We start from the raw sequence: 20,901 nt of genomic DNA, 5'->3' as shown, positions 1-20,901 counted from the left end.
CTTTGTTATGAGTTATTAAGCCCCTTTGTTATGAGCTATTATTTGTGAAATTTTTGGCTAAGTATTTTTATTTACAGATGTAAAACTTACCATTTGGCTTCTAAAGAATATGTATTTGTAACTTAAAGAATCGTTGATCTTAGAGTTAATGAAAACTTGGTATATTGTTATTTGAGCTTATTCTAGTGTGAATGGTGACTTTGGAAACTTGGGTGGGGGTATTGGATTTAGAAATTTGATAGAATTAGAAGGAATTATAGTTTCCATTAAATTCCACTGTTATTCAATTATTGATTTCATAAATTCTTTTAAATTCTTGTGTTATTGGATTAAGCATTTGTAATCATTTTTCAGTTACTTTAAATTCTGTTGTTATTCAATATTTGATAGATTTTGTAGTAATGTTATTTGATAAGAATTTAATGGAAAATGTCCATCAAAATACAAAGAACCAATTCTTTGCTCTGTGGGGAGATTTGTTATGCTCGTGGAAAAACACAATAATAACATCTCTCTGTACTTTCATTTGTTCAAAAAGTACGTTAAGAATGAACAAAATATATTCTAATCGAATAATATATCATAAAATCTCAACAAACCATTTTAAAAAAACATTTTTTTTATTATAGATCTATCATACTCAACCATACAGCAACGAATCCCTATAAAATAGTTCTCTTGTATATACAGCACTGCGTATCCAGTCATTCTCAAAACAAAAAAAATTCATCAAGAAAAGTATAGTTTTCCCAAAAGTTAAACTACTAGTTTTTGTTTCTGTTATCATTACTTCATGGCGTTTTTTTCAGTAGTCTCCAATAGTTTTTGTCTATCATGAGTTTTTATTTCTGTATTTTATATGTTTAATTACTTACGTGTGTATATATCATATAATCTGCTTTTATATGAATGTGAAAGATGACTAATAAAAGTATATTATTTCTGTATTAGGATGGAAAGTGGAGAACCGTTGCTACCAAAAAAAGCTAGAGCTGGATATCTGCAATGGACATCTCAAGAGAGTCAATTGTTGATGCGTCTTCTAGTTTATGGTATCAGGCGGGGATGGCGTGATTCAAATGGCTCCATGACCAAAACAACAGTCGAGGCAAAGATATTACCGGTTCTAAACAAACAGCTTCGATGCAATAAGAGTTACAAGCATTACATGAATCAAATGAAATCTTTGAGAAAAGAATATAATGGTTATGCTGAGCTTTTCCGATGTAGCTCTGGTTTTGGCTGGGACCCTATCACAAAACGATTCACAGCTCCAGATGAAGTATGGAAAGAATATTTTAAGGTAATTTTTGTAACTCCTCTTCAAAGTTTTATTAACTTTTTAAATTTTTCTTTTTAAAAAAGTTTCACTTTGATATTTCATATTTTCACCAGGGACATCCAAACTCGGAAAATATGCGGGACAACACTTTTGAAGATTTTGAAGACTTACAAATCATTTTTGAAAGTGCTACAGCAAGGGGAAACAACTCATTTGGACTCGGTGATGATACAAATGCTGAAGCTTTTGAAGTTGAGAATGATGTTCAAGAAAAAGAAGATGAGATTCATACAGAGAATGTCATTGAAACCAATGAAACCACACGTAGAGCTTCTAAAGAAAAGTTGCCTTCTAGGAAGAGAGCTAAACCCAATGGTGATGGAGATGCATCAGAGTCAATTAATCCTGGTGATCGTTCTGAAAAGGTGCTAACTGAAATGATTGGAGTGAGCACTAATATCATGAACCTTATGCAACAAAGAGAAGAAAGACATCAAAAAGAAGCTGAAGAAAAAGAAGCAGAAAAGAGAAAGAATAATGTTTGGGATGCAATAAAGAGATTCCTGACTTGGAACATGATATATGCTATGATGCAGTAACTAAAATTCATACGTTGAATATGAAAGACGTATTTCTTAGGATGAAGGTTGAAGAACGCTTGGGTTGGATCCGACGTAATGTTTAGGTAAAAATTTCCAAGTACCAAAAGGTAAAAATTTACAATTTATTTATAAATTACATGTCTAACAATTATTAATATTTATCTTTTATACATTTTAGGTAAATTCTGTCTAGTTGATTGTGGCTTTGCAAATCGAGTCAATTTTTTGGCTCCATTTCGTGGTGTTCGATACCATCTACAAGAATGGACTGGCCAAGGATGTGATCCTAGCACTGCATCCGAATTATTCAATCTTTGTCATGCTAGTTTGAGAAATGTGATCGAAAGGATATTTGGAATGTTTAAATCGAGGTTTGCGATTTTTAAATCTGCACCTCCTTTTTCTTACAAAAACCAAGCTGGATTAGTATTAGCATGTGCAGCGTTGCATAACTTCCTTCGTAAAGAATGCCGATCAGATGTTGGTGAATTTCCTGCCGAAGAAGACACTCAACAATTTGCAACGACTACAAATCAAGTTGTTCAAGAGCCTTTAGGAACATAAGAGCAAGATAGAGAAAATGCAAATACTTGGAGCAGAAGATATGCGGAGAGATGCTACGAGTTAAGATGATCCATAGATTTTATTTATTAGTTTTATGATTTTATAATAAAATTGCTACACTCAATAAAATATTGTAGTACTTATTATTATTTTTCTTTCAATTTTAATATTAATAAATATTTTATTCGTGAAATTTTTAAAATATACATTTCAACAATTTCATAGAATTTAGAGGAATTAGTATTCTATCAAATTTATGTATACTCCTTTAAAATCCATCATAAAAAGAATTGGATGAATGCATTAAAATCTCATCAATTCTTTTAAAATACTGCAGAAGCTTTTACTTATGAATTCATTCAAATTCAATTACATTCCTGGATTCAAATTTATTTTAGTTGTGTCATTGGAGCGTGGGACATATGTTTTTTTTGTCAAAGAGTGAAGCAGAGATGTATTTGGAAGAAGATCATATAATATATTTGAGATGGCTTATCGATGGATTAAGACTCGCTTGCTCTGCTTTCTTAGAATGTGTTAGCTTTGGAGTTTGTCTAACGATATCTAATAATATGGGGGTGTTGACAATTATTATGATGAGTTGTGATATAAGAACATGGAGCGAGACATTTGTTCGTAACTGCACCATAATTCTTTGTTACTAGGGAATTTTTCCAGATAGATATTTAGTAGATTTCATGAATATACTCTGTGTTTTTAACTATAGGAGTCCATTCACCAAGCTGTCTAATATTTTAATCATTTCTTATCCTTAATAAAAAATGCTTGTCACCACGAACCTGGGGCTATGTTTCTCGTTAAATCATAAAATAAACTAAATATGTAAGTTGTTCTAAAATTTCAAAAACGTCTCAGACATAGCTATTTCTAGCAATGTGTTCGACTGTTTCGACATTATCCCATTGAGTAGTTTTGCTTGTTGCTATGAAAACTCGGCTGCTATCCCAAACTGTTTCCTGCAATGTATGTTAGAAAGTCAAGCTGATATATTAAATTAGACAATGAATTCTGGAGAGAGATAAACTTTTTTTTTTTGTTATGTAGTCAATGACAGATACAACAACAAATCACAATATAACCGACAAAACACAGATAAAAAACTAAAATTTGATACTGATATGCTATCAACAACACAAGAAGACTAGACACTAACTTCAAACTTGGAACGGCCATGGGACAATGGAAATCCTTAGATTCTCATCATTCTGCACCTTACCACTTTTTTTCATCGCAACCCCTCCACGACAATCACCACTGTCAACATAAGCTTAATACTTCAAGAAGAAATCCAACAGTAACACGACTCAATCAAGACAAAACATCGCGGGCATACGACATGAGACTCCGAGGAAGTTAGACGTGTTGGTGAAGATGAGAACAGAGACAGATCCTTGGAATATAGCTGTGAGCACAGTGGTGACCTTGTGAGCTACCAACGGATTCTGCCACAGGAAGAAGCGGTGCAGCCGGAGACCAAGGCTGCGATGGTGGTGGCGTGGAGGATGATGATGAGGAAGCCGCAGATGGAAAGGATGAGACGGAAAGAGAGTGTGAGGAAGATGCAGCTTGTGAAACTTTTCAAACAGATACATCGTCTTCTTTCAAGTAAACAGAGAAAGAAAAAAACAAATTTTCCTGAGCACTACAATAAAACTAAGAAATAAAACTTATTATTGTTAAAGAGATAATTATAAAAAGAATGATTATCCAAAGGAGAACAGATGTCTTTCATCTGTAAAAACAGTCACCCATCACCTCTTGGTGATTTTGTCTTCTTCTTTCAAGTTGGTCAGAATTAACCGACTTTACCCATCTATAAATAGTGCTTCTCTCCCTTTTGTAAAAAATAGATGAGCAATAATAATTATATCTTTCTTTTACTCTCTCATACCTTTCAAACAAAACACAAAGCTACTCTCTGTCTCTCTGGTTGACTCACACCAAGAAGAAAATACATATATAATAAATCAGTCATTTTTCTATCTCTCTTTATTTTATTCAACACGTTATCAACACGAAGCTCTGACCAACTGAAGTTTATCAATCCAAAAGTTCTTAAACCAGCCGAGGTAATGTTTAAATTTATGTATTTCAATACACTTAATTTATTTAAATTTTATTATTGTTTCAAAGTGAGAGGCTGGACCTTCTCCGTTCGGGATGATACGCGCTGCCTTCCCCGACTGATCGTTATGGTAGGCTATGCCTTCACGATCAGAGAAACACGTGGTAGGCTTTGCCTCCGTGAATAAAAATGTCAAAAATGGTAGACTAAGTCTCCTCGGACCTTGGAAAAGTAAAAGTCAAAATGGTAGACCATGTCTCCTCGGACTTTGAAAAATGATCAATATGGTAGTCTATGACTCCTCGGATCATGTGGTAGGCTGAGCCTCCCGATTTTATTTATGCTATTTAAATTCCTGTAATTTAAATTTCTGCAATTTAATTTTTGCTTTTATTTTAAGCCTTTAATTTCTGCATTTAAATTACGCATTTAAATTCTCGTAATTACTATATTTATATATTATTCTATGAATACAGTTATCATGTCGAATTTAACAAAGCTCGAAATTAATGCCTTGTATATTACGGGAAGTAATTATATGACCTGGGCAGTGGGTGCAAAGATGCACCTAAGAGGAAACTGGCTTTTGGAAACCATCGGTAGTTCAAAAACGGTGTCGGATGAGAAAAAAGCAAAAGCCATGATATTTTTACGACACCACATCCATGATGGTTTAAAGGATGAATATATTACGAAAGAGGATCCTTGTGACCTCTGGAAATCTTTAAAAGAGAGGTTCGATCACCAAAAATATGTGATCTTACCGAAAGCTAAACACGAGTGGATCCATCTCCGGTTCCAGGATTACAAAAGTGTTAGTGAGTTTAATTCCGCGATGTACGGAATTACTTTGAGGATGATGTTATGTGGAGAGAAAATAAGTTATTATGATATGATCGAGAAAACTCTCTCCACGTTCCATCCTGAAAATGTAATCCTGCAGCAACAGTACCGGGTGAATGGATATACCCATTACTCGGAGTTGATGCAAATTCTCCTTGTAGCGGAGCAGAATAATCAACTCGTGACTTTAAACCATCAAGCTCGTCCCACTGGATCTGCTCCATTCCCGGAAGCGAATGTTGCATCATCCAGTTATGATAATAGAAGAGGACGAGGTCGTGGACGTGGTGGAAACCGTTATCATGGTCGTGGAAGAGGACGAGGAAGAAGATTCCGTTCCTATGATGAAAGAAATAATAAAGACTTCCACGAAAATGAAAGGAATGAAAAGGGCCAGGATGATAAAAGGCAAACAAGAAAAGTTTGCTACAGATGCGGTATGAAAGGTCGTTGGGTACGTAGTTGTCGTACACCAAAACATTTAGCCGATCTGTATAGAGAATCCCAAAAGGGAAAAGAGAAAGGAAGAGGTGAAACTAATTTCATCTCTGATGAACCTGGGCCATCCTTTCATGGTTTAAACGATGATACTCATCTCGACGTGTCAGACTTTCTGGTTGAGCCAGAGAGTATCAATGAGTGATATAAATCGATGTGATATAAGTATACTGTATTATATTATCTATATCTTTTGTTGTAAGATATATGTTATGTTTGTTTGATGTTTAATAATATATGTTTTATGAATATTTTATATTCAGAAAATGTCAAACTTTGAGACTATGGATGGAGATTTGTGTTTTGCAGATAGTGCGTCAACGCACACGATAATTAAAGATAATAAATATTTCTCCAGTCTCAAAATAAGAGATTACGCTGGAAGCGTAAGTACAATATCTAGTAATGCAAAGATTATTATGGGCTCAGGAAGAGCGAAATTTTCAATGCCAGGGGGAACGATATTTGAAATAAGTAATGCATTGTATTCCCCCAAGTCTCATAGTAACTTGTTAAATTTTAACGATATCCGAAGAAATGGATATCATATTGAGACTATGAGTAAAGATGGTATTGAATTTCTTTGCATTAAGTCCGAGAGGAAACATATATTGGAAGAGTTAAAAATGTTATCCTCTGGACTATATTGTACGAAAATAACCATGACTGAGTCCTATGCCGTGGTAAACATGAAGTTTACTGATACATTTAAAATATAGCATGAAAGGCTAGGACATCCTGGTTCAGTCATGATGAGAAAGATAGTGCAAAATTCGAATGGCCATCCATTAAAAAACGGAAAATTTTTGCAAACGGGCGAGTTTACATGTAATGCATGTTCTCAAGGAAAGCTTATAACTCGGCCATCACCAGCAAATGTAGGCAATGAATCACCAATGTTTTTAGAAAGAATAAATGGTGATATATGTGGGCCGATCCACCCACCGTGCGGGCCGTTTAAGTATTTCATGGTATTGATTGACGCATCTAGTAGATGGTCAAGTGTGTCTCTTTTGACGACACGAAACACGGCTTTCACAAAGTTCATTGCCCAGATAATAAAGCTGAGAACGCAGTTCTGAGAGTATGCCATTAAGAAAGTAAGGCTTGATAATGCTGGTGAATTTACATCGCAAGCCTTTTGATGATTATTGTATGTCAATGGGGATTGATGTGGAGCATCCAGTCCCCCATGTGCATACACAAAATGGCATGGCCGAGTCATTGATAAAACGGTTGCAGTTGATTGCAAGACCGTTAGTCTTGAGAACAAAGCTCCCAATTTCTGTATGGGGTCATGCTATATTGCATGCGGCTGCACTAATTCGATTAAGACCAAGTGCATATCATAAGTACTCCCCATTACAATTGGCATCTGGAAAAAGCAAGATGTATCCCATCTCCGTGTCTTTGGGTGTGCGGTATATGTTCTGATAGCTCCGCCACAAAGAACAAAAATGGGCCCACAAAAGAGATTGGGAATATATGTGGGTTATACGTCACCAAGTATAATAAGATATCTGGAACTAATAACTGGTGATATGTTTACGGCACGATTTATCGATTGCCATTTTAGTGAGGATGAATTTCCAGCATTAGGGAGAGGAATTGGTAAAATTCCTCAAGAGATTACATGGTGTACACCATCGTTGTTACACCTTGATCCCCCTACGAATCAAAGAGAACTGGAAGTTCAGAAAATTGTGCATTTGCATAATTTGGCAAACCAGTTACCAGATGCGTTCACATATACGAGAAGGGTGACGAAGTCATGTATACCCGCTGAAAATGTTTCATCAAGAGTTGATGTTCCCAAGGAACAAACTGATGGAAATAAAATGAATGAACCTAGGGTTCAGTTAAAGAGGGGGAGACCAGGGGGTTCTAAAGATAAAAATCCTCGAAAGAAAATAAAATTGGATGAACAAAGTAAGGTTCTAGAAGAACCTGATATTGAAAGATGTCTGAAAGATGACATAAATAGAAAGGTTCCAGAAGAACCTTTTAATGAAAAATGTCTGAAAGAACGCATAGATAAAGATAATCCAGATGACGAGAAGGGAACAGAAAAGTATGAGATTTCCATCAACTACGCCCGAGATGAAAAGATATGGATCAGAAATAAGATAAAAGACGTTGATGGAATGTTCTCCTTTTCTGTGTCCAAAGAGATCGATCATGAAGATGATGTTCCTGATCCAAGGTCAATTTTAGAATGTCAGAAAAGACATGATTGGGAGGAATGGAAGAAGGCCATTCAAATTGAATTACTCTTCCTAAATAAAAGAAATGTCTTTGGATTTATAGTCATAACGCCTGAGAATATAAATCATGTTGGGTATAAGTGGGTATTCGTGAGAAAAGTAAATGAGAAAAATGAAGTAACATGATATAAAGCCCGATTAGTTGCCCAAGGTTTTTCTCAGAGACCGGAAATTGATTTTGAGGAAACATATTCCCCGGTAATGGATGCAATTACGTTTAGATTTTTGATGAGCCTAACAGCGTCTAAGAATCTTGAAATGCATCTCATGGACGTTGTGACTGCATATTTGTATGGATCGTTGGATAATCATATATATATGAAGCTCTCTGAGGGATTGAAAATGCCTGAAGCATTGAAGAAAATTCCAGGGAGATTTGTTCGGTCAAGTTACAGCGATCACTATACGGATTAAAGCAATCCGGACGCATGTGGTACAATCTCTTAAGTGAATATCTTTTGAGTAAAGGATATGTGAATAATGCGATATGTCCATGCGTTTTTATAAAGAAATCGTCATTTGGTTTTGTGATCATTGTTGTATATGTGGATGACCTGAACATAATTGGAACTCAAAAGGAGGTTGATGATGCTCGAACTCATATGAAAGAGGAGTTCGAAATGAAAGATCTCGGCAAGACAAAATTTTGTCTTGGGCTCCAGATAGAGCATCTCCGAGAAGGAATATTTGTGCATCAATCAAACTATACGAAAAGGTTATTGAAACGCTTTCGTATGGACAAAGCGACTCCTTTGAGTACTCCAATGATTGGTAGATCTCTCAATGTTGAGAGTGATCATTTTAGGCCCTGCGAAGATAACGAGTGAGTGCTATCGGTGGGCTGTTGTATCTTGCAGAACTGTACCAGACCAGATATAGCTTTTGCTACTAATCTACTGGCGAGATATAGTTCTGCTCCTACTCGCAGGCATTAGGACGGAATAAAGCATTTATTCCGTTACCTTCAAGGTACAGTTGATTTAGGGTTAATGTATTTTAGAAAACCCGAGTTTGGTATGGTTGGTTTTGCAGATGCAGGATACTTATCAGATCCTCATAAGGCTCGATCGCAAACCGGCTATGTTTTTACAATTGGTGGAACCGCGATCTGTTGGCGGTCCCATAAACAAACTCTGGTTGCGACATCTTCAAATTATGCAGAAACTATTGCGCTTCACGAAGCATGTCGAGAATGTGTGTGGCTTCGGTCAATGAGTCACCATATACAAGAATCAAGCGGAATAGTCAATGAGAAAGAACCGACGAAAATATTTGATGACAATTCGGCTTGTATCGCTCAACTCAAAGAAGGCTATATTAAGAGTGACAGAACAAAGCACATCCCTCCAAGATTTTTCTCGTACATATGGGAACTCGAGAAAAATAAAGAAGTGGACATCAAATATGTACGATCATGCGACAAACCAGCTGACTTGTTCACCAAAGCTCTTCCGACTACAACATTCCGAAAACACGTCTACGATATCAGAATGCGGCATTTGCGTGACCTTTAACGAGGAAGCTAGGTCCACCATTTTCAGGGGGAGATTACGGCAGTGTACTCTTTTTCCCTTGTCATGGTTTTTGTCCCAATGGGTTTTTCCATGACCAGGTTTTTAACGAGGCACTACGTAATACAAGTTTGGATAATCAAGGGAGAGTGTTAAAGAGATAATTATAAAAAAAATGATTATCCAAAGGAGAACAGATGTCTTTCATCTGTAAAAACAGTCACCCATCACCTCTTGGTGATTTTGTCTTCTTCTTCCAAGTTGGTCAGAATTAACCGACTTTACCCATCTATAAATAGTGTTTTCTCTCTTTTGTAAAAGATAGATGAGCAATAATAATTATATCTTTCTCTTACTCTCTCGTACCTTTCAAACAAAACACAAAGCTACTCTCTCTCTCTCGCTCTGGTTGACTCACACCAAGAAAAAAATACATATATAATAAATCAGTCCTTTTTCTATCTCTCCTTATTTTATTCAACAATAATATGGTTTAAGTATCTTATAGGTCACACCGGTCCGTCTTTTTTCAAAGCAATTACGCAAAGCCAATAACGGAGATTTTACTTTCTAAAATATTTTTGGTCAGATATTTGAAGTACCTCAAAATGAAATTGTAATTCATAGTTTGGAGAAGTTGGAATCGGTGGTGACGTTATGGTGATCTTGTTGTTATCTCACGTAATGGAAACATAGTCAATAAGAGCCCTGATGATTTCGACCACATTTAGATGTTTAATCAGTTTCATTGTCTATATTTCTGTTTTAAGCCGCACAAGAAAAATAGACGTATGCCCATTATATATCTTCTAGATCTTGCTCATAACAGTACTATTTTCTCGGATTTAAGAACCAATTTGAAAGAAAAGAAGTTACGCCAGTTTAAAATCATATACATACCATGATAGATTTTAAAAAGGAAGAAAACTAGCCAGCACTCTTCTGCTCCTATTAACCATCTTAGGATCCTTCTTCTTAGGAAAATGCCTTGGTGCAGGCTCAGGCAATGTCATAGATTCATAAACCTGATAAAAGCATAGCGACTAATACTATTGAGTAAAACAAAATCTACACCAAGTAAAGAGGAGTTCTTTGTAAAAAGAAAATGTAAGTGGATATTGATTACCTTCTTGGTCCCTCTTTGTTCAGCATCCCTCTGGGACCAACTTCAACGATGCTGGACATATAGCTTCTTGTCACTTTGATCTTCACCTTCAACCTGAGTCTCCTAATAATAATTTAAAGAAAAAAAAAACACTTCGTATGATCTATTACTGAGAATATATTACTTTCTGAAGAGAAACCATGTTAGTCTTAGCGTACCTTAACAACGGCGGAAGAAAGTCTCCACTTAGCAGGAGGCTCATCTTCTGCGTCATTCCTCTCAGCCTTCAAAATCAGATAATCTATAAACACAGTTTATTCCATCTCAAAGAAGAGAAAGATAGGGAAGCCAAAGGAAAGTACAATTACAGGTCGAAGAAAGCCTCTCGGGATTGTGCAGGGAGCAGCACCTGAGAGTTATCCTTGGCGGAGTCAGCAAGTATCACGAAGCCTCTCCGTAGTCTGATTACGATATAGAACTGCCTTCAAAAATAGAATGGAACGTAGACTTAAGTAAATACCATTAACGTCTTCTACACCAGTCTTCAGTTCAGAATGCGAAACCTGCAATGGCGCCATTGTGGATTACTATGATTTGAAGCAAAAGGAAATATCGAGTATGGTGCAGTGATGAGAATAACACAGAGAAACTTGCCTATTTGCAGGAATGAGTTCCTTTTCGTGAAATTCATCACTTCGACGGAGTTTAGGTTAATAATTAATTCGAGGGAGTGGTGGAGTGGTGAAGAAGACGTTAATGGTTGATTAATGTCTTCAAGTGACTATAAATGAAAACGTTACAAAGACGACCTCCGGAATCGGTGAAATGCAAAGAACCATGGCCTCTGTCTCTCCAACTCCAACTCATAAAAAGAAATAATCTCTAATCTAAACTGGCATTTTCAGATTAAAAAAGAAAGCCCACATATTTAATCAAATTACAGGCCATAGCCCAGACTTAAAACAAAACGACGAAGACATGAGAACTTTTGACATTCCGCCACGTGTCAAGAAAAGAAACATCTTTCGCTGAGGTAGCAGACTGAGAAGTGACAAAACCCAATTTATTGTAATAGATATGAACAAGAACATCATTAACACTGAGGTAAGTATTTCATAGTAACAATAATAATTATTTATAAATTAATTAGATAATTTTAAATGACAACAAATTAAACTAAATAGACAATGAAAATGTTACGCGAACAATTTGTATTTTTATAAAATTTTCAAATAAGAATTGTTTTTCAACCTTTTCTTTGCCTTCTTTTTCGATCTTTTATCAATCATTTATTTTTGAAAGACTGATAATAATAATAATAATAATAATAATAATAATAATAATAATAATAATAATAATAATAATAATAATCTGAGTAGTGTTCTAACACCATTAGTTACAAATACAATACAAAAGACCATTTAAAGATGTGGATTTTGTCAAATAATTTTCAAAATCAGGATATTTGGATTGAAACTTGTTTTTGATCATCACAACAACTCACAGCATTTCACCGCAACAAAACGCGACGTGTGTAAGAAATTAAAAAAAAAAAGCGTGAGAAACACATATAGCACAGCGTGTCGACACGTGGCGCGAAAAGCACCCATCTCGTTGATGTCGTGGAAGCTTGTGGAGAGATCATGAGCTGACTTTATTATTATAGATAAATATGAATAAGAGCATCATTAACATAGAGGTAAGTATTTCATAGTAACAATAATTATTATTTATAAATTAATTAGATAATTTTAAATGACAAAAAATTAAACTATATAGACAATGAAAATTTTACACGAACAATTTGTATTTTTATAAAATTTTCAAATAAGAATTGTTTCTCAACCTTTTCTTTGCCTTCTTTTTCAATCTTTTATCAATCATTTATTTTTGAAAGACTGTTGATAATAATAATAATAATAATAATAATAATAATAATAATAATAATAATAATATTTTTTTTTGACAGCAATAATAATAATAATAATAATAATAATAATAATAATAATAATAATAATAATAATAATAATAATAATAATTTAAGTAGTGTTCTAACACCATTAGTTACAAATACAATACAAAACTAGTTTTTGATCATCACAACAACTCACCGAATATGATATCATATCCCAAACTAGTTTGCAACAATTAAAAAACATGAATTTGTTTTGTCAACTTGCAGAGAGAAAGATGGAAATAAACAATTGAAATGACCTGAGAGGATCTTAAGGATGAAGGTTGTAGTTGGGACAGAGGACTTCAAGGTTTGGAAGTTAAATAAGAGTGGTGAGTATTTATCTAAATCAGGGTACTGGTTTGGATCCCAAATTCTCTAAAAGAACAAATCTGGAGTCTTAAAATTTCGCCAAAACTCAAAATATTTCTCTTGAAGATAGAATTGACTCTACTTGTTGATCTGTGGTGAAGGTTCTCAATCTACGAACCAGTTATTGTTCACCTGCCTTTGGCTAAACAGGTGTGGACTGTTGCTAACTTCCCATCTCACCAGAACGGGTTTACTCCGTGTCCACCTTTTAGAATATATAATTCCTTCTTCGAACAAGTAGGAAAGGTGAGGTCCCGATAGAAGCCATAATGGTTTTTCCTTGGCTATTATGGATATTGAGGAAAAACCAGAATGCTTTGATATTTGAAGGAGGTGTATTTGTGGTTGGTGAAATGGTAGATAGATTTTTCTTAGATTTCAGGGAATGGTTACAGGCTCAAGTCATTGATTCTCAGGTGGATCAACTTTCCTTGTATCCTTCTGATTCTGACAGGAATAGATGGGTGCCACCAGAAACATCTTGGCCTAAGTGTGACATAGGTGTGACGTGGAACAACTCATCCTTGGTTAATAGTGTATCTTGGATTCTGAGGAATGAAGCTGGTGAGGTACTCCTACATAGTAGGAATTCGTTTGTTAATGTCAAGTCGAAGTTGGAGGTGTATGGTAATGGATGGCTTTGGGCTATTGAAAATATGGCTAGCCTTCGATACACCAAGATTGTTTTTCGTGTTGAGGCCTTGATTTGTTGGGGGCGGTGTTTAGACCACCTGCATGGCCATTCTTTAAGTGGATTTCAAGTAAAATTTTGTGCTCTCTTCAAGCTTTTGGGCTGTGAAAACTGGAATTGATTAACAGGGAGGCTAATGTTCCGACTAATCTCATCGCCAAATGTATAGTTACCAAGAATTTTTCTCAATCGCGTGTAGCTAGAAGCTATCTTCCCTGATTGTTTTTCAATTTTTTGGTTAAGATAGCTGTTGGCTTGGTTGAATATTTTGGTGTTCGATTAAGATTGATTCTTGTATCAATGGTTCATTCTTGTTTTGGTCCATTCTACGGTTTGTATATCTGGTGGTGATTATTATGAAATGAAAGTTCAGTGTTAAAAAAAAAAGTTGAAATGACCTTTGATTTATGTCGATATATGGCATAACAGACTTACACGTTTGTCTATAATAAACTTCAAGACAATTAATTATTCCTTTTTGGTCTGTATATATCCATTCGTTAATCCTTTTCTTATCTCCATATATGTTATCTTCTTTAATTTTTGTCCTTTTGAAAAGATTGATGAGCATATATTATTATTGTCAACGACTGATATAACAGAACTAAATCATAAAAAAGCACACTTGATTTGTTTTCCTCAGTAACGATTATTGAGTAACTCAACTTTTTTTTGTCAGCGTGAATAACTCAACTGTATACCATTTTGTGGGTTAAATTATTTTTTTTTATAATAAACCAAAACTTATATAAATCAGAAAATACAACTAAACTAGGGGTGTTCAGTTCGGATTTCGAGTTGGTTTTGATTCGTTTTTTTTTTGGTTTTAATTTTGGTTTCGGTTTATTGAGTTTTATATCAAAACCACAAATATATTTATCTTTTATAATATTTTGTGAATCTTACTTTATATGATTATATATCGGTTTCAATAAAACACTAGAGGTTTCAATCCGCACATATATTGGTTCTTACAATTTTATATATTGATATTTGTTTTTCATAATTAGTGTTATATATGTTAGATGAATCGTACTATAACTAATTGTATTCAAAAAACATTGATTGAATAGGATAATATGATTATTTTTGGTACAAATATCCGAACATGTTTCAGATACATTTGTTATTTAGATATTTTTTTTAGATTCGTATACATCATAACAGAACTCATCCAGACCCAGAAAGACACAATCAATACCCACACATAAATTTATAATATTCAAGAGAGGCCTAACTTAAAAAAAACGATATCAGAAAATAATAACTCGTACCTAAATGGATAGCCAATATTCATTCCTAACTGATTTTATAAACTAATAAAAATGACTCTTTCATTCGTAATAAATTTTTATTATTTTGATTTAAGTTATTATTTTATTCACAAAAACATGTCTTTGAATTATGTTTTTGGTTACCTAATATTCCACATATTGAAACTAAAACTAAAAAATTTTTTTTAGTAAAACAAACTAAACCGAACGTTTAACCATATGCAAAACTCAGTTATTTTACATTTTTGATTTTATAATTGCCACAAAGTTAATGTTGATTAACTAATAAATAAAAATGTACACTATTATTGTTATGGTAATATAATTACTGAATTTGTTAAACTGGGTGAAATATAAAAAGACAATTAATATAATTATATTAATGAAATTAATAAAAAGACACTATGCTTTTTACACTAATATCCATGTTTTCAAAAATTATCATTTATATTGATATCCATGTTTCAAAACAGTACTAAAAGATACTTCAGTTTTAATAATATAAATGAAGATATGTCGTTTTTTAAATAGACTATTTTTTCTTAATAGGTAAATAATTAGTAGATATATTAAAATAATAGTAATACTAATAATAGCTTTTATAGAATCAAAATAAGAAAAACAGTAATCCATAACATTATTAAATAATTAAATATTAGCGCAAATATTTGTCAACGAAAAAGAAAAGTAAAAATTATTTTTTATTTAATTTGATAAATATGAAAAAATAAATTTTAACTTAAAAATATTAAATTACTAAAATCAATATTTTAACTGTGAAGATCATATCAATAAAATAAATTATATATATAATTTTATATTATATAATTTATATATAGTTATACTATTATATTTAATTAATCAGTTTATTTGGTGTGATCGGTTTATTCTTTGGTTTCTTAAAAATAGCATTCATTCGGTACATTCGATATTATCAAATCTAAATTATTATTTTTGTTTCAATTCAGTTTAGTTTTAATTGATTCAGTTTTATTGGATTGAACATCCCTAAAATAAACACACCAAAGTGTACATGTAAATAATTCTTTTAACAAAACCTTTATAGACACTTTTATGGGACTTTTATTAAGGGACTAAAATGGTATTTTATTTATTATCTTTACGTCTAGAACAGAAACTGTGGAAGAAAACAAAATTCCAATTGTCAACTCGCCAGCTTGCTGTTTTACTTTTATATCTCAAAAAGAAGCTTTACGGTGAATTCGTCGGTGAGGAGATGAGGATGAGGCCATTGAAGCGTAGGTCCCACTTGTTATGTAATACTGTGTAACGCGGCGAAGTGGATAATCAGTGGGACCCATTATCTCCACACCACCACGAGTCACCAACGATGTTTTACTTCTTACCCCGTGGCGACCACATACTCTTCCAACCTAAAGATGTTTTTTTTTTTTTTTGACGTCTGAGAATTTTATTAAAGGGCAAAGCCCAACAAGGAAACAAAACCCAGTACACAAACATACAGCAGGCCTAAACATCAGGCCACATTTACAAAAAACTCCATGGGCCAACAGCCCAATAAAGGAAACCGTAGAGGAAGGTAATCATCGATGGCCACCACGTATCCGATCGACACACGATTCGAAGACACGCGTCAAGCTAGAAACCACCACCTCCTCCGGAAAGGTTACGTCGGAGCTCCGCCATGAGAAAAGATAGATCGGTGAAAACCGTCTAAACGAAGAAGTCTTCATAGAAAGCAAACGCAACCGGATCGTCTTTTCAGAAAAAAACACCGTCTTCAATCAATTCAAAGAACTCCGAACATCGGAGACTGAAATCGAGAGTCGGTGGAGAAGTGGAGTGCTTGAATCGACGATCAAACATAGCCGGCGAAAACGACGCTACTCAGCCGCCGAATCCCGGAGACAAAGCCGGCGAAGCAGGTGCTATAGAAGCCACCGCTTCCCAGAGTCTAAAGCCGGACGACCATCGGAGGAACAGATGCGACGCCGGAAACAGGGGCCGGTCGGAAACACCGAAACCGGAAAGCCAAAAAAACACCGGACTCTCTCCTCCTTCGATTCAACTCCAAACCTTCTGAAAGATTTTTTTTGTGATAAGAAGATCGGAGGATTCGAGAGAACAAACCTCTCGCAAAGAGAGGAGAGAGAAAACTTACCCATGTTGTTTTCTTGTTTACCTAAAGATGTTTTTATTCGCAAAAAGAAAATCAAACATAAACTTTAACACAAAGACAGTCTTTTAGCACGTATAAGTGGAACGTTCAAACAAGATCCAAAATTTTTGAAAGTTTATAATTATTTTATTTTAGTAATAGTTATAAATTTAAAAATTAGATAACTAAATATAAATTTAATTTTTGTATTTACTAACCAGTAAATATATATATTACAAATTTGATTTTATTTACATAACCAACAAAAATGCAATAAGTGAAGAAGTAATTAACATTTATATCAATTATATATTTTGGAAATTACAAAATAGCTGTCGGTGTTTGTTTTAATATTCAGTGTAAATTCAAAAATATAATATTCTAATTTGATTATGTTTAGGAAACTATGATTAATTAGTGATTATAAATAAGGAGATAAATATTTAATTTTTCAATAATTTTTACAAAAAATAGTAAACACAAAAAAGACTAGTCTAAGCTTCTGTCGAGAAGAAAATGAAGAGTCTCCAACTATTTGTTTAATTAAATCAAAAGTCTATGGCTTTTTGTCTAACGACTATCCAGGTTCTTTGCTTTATTAGTTTTTTTTATATAGATTATGACTCCTAATTATGGATACAATAACAAAATAAAAAGAAAAAGAAGCTGAAAATTTTATAGTTTCAAAAAGGTATTTTTCATAAGTTTTTTTATTATAAAACAAAAAGATGTTTTTTCTACTCATATTAGATTGTGTGTATTTATTATATTTTATAACACTATTTTGTCAAAAAAAAACATAAATTATTTCAGGTTATAATAGAAGGCCTTGTTTTTTTTTTTGAACAAGGTCTTTATAGAGTTTAAGACGACCCTATGTGACACCCATTCAATATAAACTATAGTCCATCCATTTCAAATTAGATATAACTTAAAAATCTTCTTGTAGATTAAGAAAATAATTAAATGTTTAATATTTTCTTGTATATTACAAAAAAATAATGGTATAGCATTTATTCTTATTTTAAATTTAATTAAATACAAAAGTTTTTTATATATATTTTAAATTAAAAAAGAAAAATTAAAAAAAAAATTGTATTAAACTATAAAATGAACATAAATTCTATTGTAAACGATAGTTATATGAATAAAAATCGGCTTTGATTATTAATTTTTTCACATGAGAAATTTTTGTCTATTTTCCTCTTATAAACCATGATAATTGAATTTCATGTAAAGCCAACAACCGTAAAAAACTACAAATTTATATTATTAAAATTGATGTACAAAAATAAACTAACCCTTAGATTATTAGTTTAATTACAACAAATGCCATTAAAATCTAACTAATCATATATTTCAGCATTAATTGTTATTTCATCATAAGATCACGTTTACATATTTGAACAAAATATTCCTCAAATATACAATCCAATAATTTATATATGTTCATCATCTATAAAACTGAAGAACAAATAGGACCAACCTTGTTTTCAACAAGTTATTACATTAATTGGCATTCCTTTTTTAACTCAATTTAACCAATTCATTAATAATATTATCTTAACAATACATCACATCATTAATTATATTATTATAATAATATTATTGCAGATTTTATTTATTAGTTAATTAACCTTAACTTTGTACTAATTATAAAAATCAAAATGTAAAATAACAGGGTTTTGCATATGGTTAAAAGTTTGGTTTAGTCGGTTTTACGCTTTTTATCTTAATTTCAATCGGTGGAAAATTACATAGCCAAACACGTAATTTAAAGACATATTTTATTTATACAAAATAATAACTTAAATCAAAATAAAAAAACGTATTACATATATTGTCACTTAATTTTTCACACCATATAACTATTTTACTAAATAAAACTATTTCTATTTCACTTAATTTAGCCAAACACATAGAAAGAGTTTTTTCTTTTGTATACAAAAGCAGTTAGGCATGGACATTCAGATACCCATTCAAGTACGGTTTGTTTCTTTTGGGTATTAGATTTTTTTTTTGAAACTAGGCCGCGCTTAAATATTATAAATTTATGTGTAGATTCCGGGTTAGGTCTTCCTAGGTTTAAATGGTTCAGTTCTAATGTATATGAACCTAAAAATATTCAAATAACAAATGTATCTGAAACGGATTCGGAATATTTTTACCAAAAATAACTACATTACCCGATTCAATCCGGATTTGAATACAATTAGTTACGACACATCTAAAATATATAACACTAATCATCAAAAATAAATATCAGTTTATAAAAATGTAAAAACCAATATCTGCGCAGGAGCTCTAGTGTAAAATTAAGTCTGTTTGGTTGCTTTATTTTTATTATGCTTCTTACTATTTATAGTATATAGTATTTAAGTGTGTTACAAAAACAACCGCGTGACAATTAAATAAGTCAAATTGTGTTAGTTTTAAAATTTGGCTGTAATAAGTAAATAGAAAATTTATAATATTTTTTTAAAAAACAATACCAAAGTTTAACATTGTTTTTTTGATGAAAAATAAGAAGGTTCTATGGTGTAGTGGTTAGCACTCTGGACTTTGAATCCAGCGACCTGGGTTCGACTCCCGGTAGGACCTTTGCTTTTTATTAATTTAAAACCAGCCACGAGGTGAACACAAAATACAACTGTTCTAGAGTTTCTCAGAATGGAAGCTACGCTACCACAAAAAATATTTTTAATTAGATATCAATATAAAATAATCCTTTAGCACTCAAGTTTTTCTAGTTTCCAATTTAATATTTAAGTACAATAAAAATTATAATTAGTACGTAACTATTAAATTGTAACATAAAAATATAAATTAAAAGCGGTGGAGTAAAATACTGAATTTTACTAAGCAAAACTATTATTAATGTTCAAAGAAAAATGAATGTTGAAGTGGAAACAAAAGAAAAATAGGATGTGAAGTGTTAACAAGGAAAATATGGTGTTGAGTTATGTAAACCAGTGTAGATAGACTTATTCCAAATAAATACTCCCTCTAGACTTGAAAGATTGATGTTTTAGGATTTGCATACATATTAGTAAACATTAAATACATATTTTTGATTTATTAATATTTTTTAGTTTTATTTCCTTTCCAGTAAAATTTTACCATCCATTTTTAGTTTTTAGTTTATGTTTTAGTTTTTTTTGCAAAAAATGCATTAATTAAACATAGAATACCAATCTTGTGTATACAATGAACTTTTCCTAACACAAGTGAATCAGCCAGCGTCTAACTTTTATCATGACAAATCTTAAACCGAGAATCTGGTTCGTTGGACTCTAATATTTCATGACAAATGACTTGCTAAGCTGCTCTTTCGGCTTTTTAATTCTGTCCAAGTTTCTGCTCCCAATAAACATATCATCCACATACATCAGTAAGATGAGAAAATCATCATCACTAAACACCTTCACAAGTATGCAATAGTATGTATCAGTCTCTCCATGATGATTGATCATGGTTCTATGGGTTTTAAACCTGATATTAGTCATATTTAGAACTTATATTATATGTTGGAAGTTGGTTTTAGTTTTCCATAGATGATAGTTAGCACCATTCAAACTTATCATCATCTCCATATTTTCCATCTTTGACACAAGCAAACAATAATATGAACTTATAAAATCCAAAGTTCGAAAACCAGAAGCTTTGATAACATTATGTTGGATAATATCGCACAAGCAAACTACCACTCAGCCAA

General features: G+C 32.7%; 1 protein-coding gene, 1 non-coding gene and 1 pseudogene across 3 annotated transcripts; all 3 read left to right on the top strand.

Moving 5' to 3' along the window:
- Positions 1-952: 952 nt before the first annotated feature.
- LOC103831225 lies at positions 953-2,254 on the top strand (annotated as a pseudogene).
- Positions 2,255-2,461: 207 nt separating this feature from the next.
- On the top strand, positions 2,462-14,184 carry LOC117127529. Of its 2 annotated transcripts, none has more exons than XM_033278107.1 (2): positions 2,462-4,538; positions 5,011-12,511. In XM_033278107.1, exon 2 carries the CDS (start codon positions 5,016-5,018, stop codon positions 6,018-6,020), a length of 1,005 nt encoding a protein of 334 aa, XP_033133998.1. In that variant the 5' UTR covers positions 2,462-4,538; positions 5,011-5,015; the 3' UTR covers positions 6,021-12,511. The 2 variants fall into 2 exon arrangements, 1 of the variants encoding a protein (XP_033133998.1); XR_004450549.1 differs by lacking the exon at positions 2,462-4,538 and adding an exon at positions 12,938-14,184 and having other exon boundaries at positions 4,949-12,454.
- A 5,531-nt stretch (positions 14,185-19,715) lies between these two features.
- Positions 19,716-19,787, top strand: TRNAQ-UUG. The gene has a single exon. It is a non-coding gene; the product is annotated as a tRNA-Gln (tRNA).
- Positions 19,788-20,901: the final 1,114 nt, after the last annotated feature.

This window comes from Brassica rapa, chromosome A01, assembly GCF_000309985.2.
Source record: "Brassica rapa cultivar Chiifu-401-42 chromosome A01, CAAS_Brap_v3.01, whole genome shotgun sequence".
Taxonomy (NCBI): domain Eukaryota; kingdom Viridiplantae; phylum Streptophyta; class Magnoliopsida; order Brassicales; family Brassicaceae; genus Brassica; species Brassica rapa.
Note: the sequence above shows the minus strand (reverse complement) of the source record. Positions and strands in the feature narration are given on the sequence as shown.